Source organism: Leptopilina heterotoma, unplaced genomic scaffold (assembly GCF_015476425.1).
Source record: "Leptopilina heterotoma isolate Lh14 unplaced genomic scaffold, ASM1547642v1 Lhet_397, whole genome shotgun sequence".
In the NCBI taxonomy this organism is placed as follows: domain Eukaryota; kingdom Metazoa; phylum Arthropoda; class Insecta; order Hymenoptera; family Figitidae; genus Leptopilina; species Leptopilina heterotoma.
Genome location: NW_025111062.1, coordinates 17,738 through 21,826, shown reverse-complemented (window position 1 = coordinate 21,826; position 4,089 = coordinate 17,738). Strand labels below are relative to the sequence as shown.

The 4,089-nt window shown below is 20.7% G+C and overlaps 1 protein-coding gene across 1 annotated transcript; it reads left to right on the top strand.

Annotated features, from left to right (window-relative positions):
• The first annotated feature begins 2,138 nt into the window (after positions 1–2,138).
• On the top strand, positions 2,139–3,717 carry LOC122506190. The gene is made up of 6 exons (XM_043618240.1): positions 2,139–2,413; positions 2,537–2,584; positions 2,786–2,836; positions 3,211–3,414; positions 3,501–3,538; positions 3,671–3,717. Exons 1-5 carry the CDS (start codon positions 2,320–2,322, stop codon positions 3,533–3,535), a joined length of 432 nt encoding a protein of 143 aa, XP_043474175.1. The 5' UTR covers positions 2,139–2,319; the 3' UTR covers positions 3,536–3,538; positions 3,671–3,717.
• Positions 3,718–4,089: the final 372 nt, after the last annotated feature.

Sequence of the window (4,089 nt, the reverse complement as noted above, 5' to 3'; positions counted from 1 at the left end):
TCTCTCTTTCTCTTAGGCATTCTTTCTCTCTTTCTCTCTTTATAGGGTTTATCTTCTTTTTTCACCTTTGAGAGTTCCTTTAGACGACCTTCGCTTTTTCACGCGAGGATCAACCAAGAACTACTTTCTTTGATGCTCCTAATTCACTAAATTATTATTCTTTGAGGGACTTCTTTTGTCGCACTCGACGCTTCTCCAAGAGACAAAAAAAGAGAATGAGAGAATATTCTCCAACCGTGTTTTTAGTTTTACGTTTATTCCCCGGTATACATACTTTCATATATATATATATATATATCTTCAGGAAAAAAAAATATATATATATATCCATTATTAGGTTAGAGTTAGAAACAAAAAACTTTTCTAGTGTTCTCATACTGATGCACTTTCGAGGTTCAAAAACTAATTTTCAGGAACATTTTCTACATTCCATTTTTATTTCCATCTTTCAAAGGAATTTTTGACATTTTATCGTATCGAATTTTTTCATTCTCGAATAATTTTTATATTTAAAATAATTTCTATCAAAAATATCATAAGAATTAAGTTTTTTAACTAATTACCAATTCATTCTCTCGGGTGCTTCCGACGGATTAACATCATTTAATAATTTAGTCAAAACAACTTTAAAAGTTTAAACAAAGTTAAGAAAACTTACGAAGCAAACTAAAAAAAGTTGGTTATACTCTCAAACTGTCAAATTAATAAAAACAACTTTAACATTTTGAATAAAGGTAAGCAAACTAAAAAAAATTGGTTATACTTTCAAACTGTCAAATTAATAAAAACAATTTTAAAATTTTGAACAAAGCTAAGCAAACTTTCGAAGCAAATTAAAAAAAATTTGCTATACTCTCAAACTGTCAAATTAATAAAAACAACTTTAAAAGTTCAAACAAAAGTTAAGAAAACTTTTGAAGCAAATTAAAAAAAATTGGTTATACTCTCAAACTGTCAAATTAATAAAAACAACTTTAAAATTTTGAACAAAGGTAAGAAAACTTACGAAACAAACTAAAAAAATTGGTTATACTCTCAAACTGTCAAATTAATAAAAACAACTTTAAAATTTTGAACAAAGCTAAGCAAACTTTTGAAGCAAATTAAAAAAAATTGGTTATACTCTCAAACTGTCAAATTAATAAAAACAACTTTAAAAGTTGATACAAAGTTAAGAAAACTTACGAAGCAAACTAAAACAAGTTGATTATACTCTCAAACTGTCAAATAATAAACAAAATTTACTTGTAACGTTAAAACGATGGTAAGAAAAATTTTGAAACTAAGCAAAAATAACGGTTAATTAATCTTAAACTGTCGAATAATAAACAAAAATTATTATAGTATAGTAAGCAACTCTTTATAAGAAGAATTATTTTTATTCTTCTTATTACTTTCATTTTTATTATTTTTATCATTTTTATTACTTTTATTTTTACTTTTTTTATTATTTCTATTACTTTTATTTTTATTAATCATCCACAAGTTTCGAACGTTATGAACAAAATATTTTTGTTAAAATTTTTTAATAAATTTTCGATTGCAATAAAAATTGGAAATTATCATTTTACATTTCGAAATTTAATAATTCATTTCATTGGCAGTGACGATGAAAAAATTATTGTAATAAATATTTAATTTAAAGAAAAAATAAATTTGAATGTTCAAAACTTTGGGAAATATTTTTTTCGTTTTTTAGTTTTAATTATTAAAGTACGCTATTATAATTATAATATAAGTAATTATATGTTCTTTTTCTTTTGACGTTATATACGTAATTATAATTAGTTAATTATAACAAAAAATGAGAATGTAAAAGAAATTAAAATTTTTCTTTTTTAAATTAAATTTATATTTTTAAAATTAAAATTATATTTTTTAATTAAGATTATATAAAAGTTGAAAAAATTTTAAATACGTAAGTTGAAAATTGGGTACGATTATTATTTGTTTTTAAGAATAGAGAAAAAAATTTACTCTTGACCTAATTTTTAACAAATTAGATTTATATCTGTTCCAGTAAACTTAAAGAAATTCTATTTAGGTCACAAGTGTTTTTCTTTGTTTCCTTTCTTTCTTTCTTTCTTTATCTCCCTACGTCCAATAATAATTTCCCAACGAAAAACATTTAGAACCAATAAAATTAATTTATTTGATAAAACGTTTACTATAAATACAAAAAACTTTTTTACTATTCTCTAAATTCGAATATACGGTTCAAATGAGGATTTTTGCTTTTTAATTTGATTTTTAAAGATAAATTTTCTTTTCGAAAAAAAAGTTTCATTTCTTTAAAAGCAGTAAAGTAGTGACAAAAAAATGAAGTATTTTAAAACCTATTTACTTATTGTTGTAATTATTGGTGTTAATTTGTGGCAATCTGATTCTTTTCAACTTCCTGTTAAAATAAGAAGTAAGTAAATTTTTGTTTCTAGTTATTTATTATTTTTTTAAATTCTATTTATTAATTCTCGACTTATTGTAATATTAGTATAAATATTAAATGTTAATTAAATTTTATAAACAATTTTTCTAGCATGTGCACAAGTCGATTCCAGTTTAGCTAGTAACACAACAACTTGTGGTAAGAAATAAATAAATATATAATTTTAAAGTAATTAAATTTATTCTGAAAATATTGTGTAAAATAAATAAAATTTATTTTATTTTTTTTTTGTTAAAAAGTTGTTACTAATTTCTAAAATTTTCTTTCTTAATTTATTTCAAAATCATATAAACAAATTTCCACTATTCATAGCTAATGAAAAATATTTTTGCTTTACAGAAATTTGTATAGATGTCAATGACGTAGGGAGATTCATTGAAGCTATTTGTAGTAAGAAGAGTTATTTTATACTATTATTTGTTTTATTTAATAATCAATTTTAAATAAATTAATTAAAATTTTATTAACAGAAATATTATAATACTTTTATAATTATTACTGCAATTTTTAAACATTTATATTTTTATAAAGTAATTTTTATTATTATTATTATATTATTTTATATTATTATTATATTTTATATTATTTTACTTTCTTTTATTAATATTAAATAATTAAATATTTATCTTGATTTTATTTATTTTAATTACTTATATAAACAGGATATTATAAAAATAAGTATTCAGATTGTTTTATAAAAATATAAATAATTAAAAAAATATTTTGAAAATTATAAATTTTAAAAGAAAAATGCATTTTTTTAGATACCAAGAACTGGAATACAAATCCATTTCCAATAAAGAAATTTGGATTATTCCATTTGTCCTTAAATCCATTTGGTGAAATATATAGATCAAAATGTATGAATGTTAAAAATATAATCACCGCAGCAGCGCCATTCGGCTTTGCTTCAACGATTAATTCATTAACTGAAACGAAGAGCCCTAAGAGAGATAGTGAAATTTGTGGTAAGTAAATTAACGATAAATATTTAAATAAAATAAATCTAATTTTCTCTTTAAATTAGCAAAATTAAAATGTTCACCTTTTTCAGTATCAGTAATAAAGTCGGCTTATGTAAATCCATGAAAGGTAAGATAAATTTTAGTAATTTAATATTAACTGTTTTAAAAATAAATAAATTTAAAAAAAAATTAATTTTTGTACACAAATAAATAAATTTGACTTGTTTTACAAAAATTAAAATATTTAATTTTTTTTCAGATGTCGGAATCGAATTACAATCAGTATTTTTTTATTTATTGAAAGAAAAATGTATTGCTTAGAGAAAAAAATGTTTAAATAAAATAAACGATAAAAAAAGAAAAGAAAATAATAAAAATAAATAGAATAAAAAATTAATAAATTATACTTTTTTGAAAAATTACTAAAACAGTTTATTTTTTTCCCGATGAAAAAATCCTAGTTCTTTCTTTATTATTAAAAGGAAAATAAAATGTTTTACTCCTAAAAAATAAATAATAAATAAAACTTGACTTTGTTGCAAAATTGTAAAAAAAATAATTTTTAAAAAGAAAATTGGGTGGAAATTTTGAAAATAAAATAATAAGGGTACTAATTTTCTTTTTTTTTTTTTTGAAATATTAGGGGGGGGATTATATTGTAAACACTGTGTGTCAAGT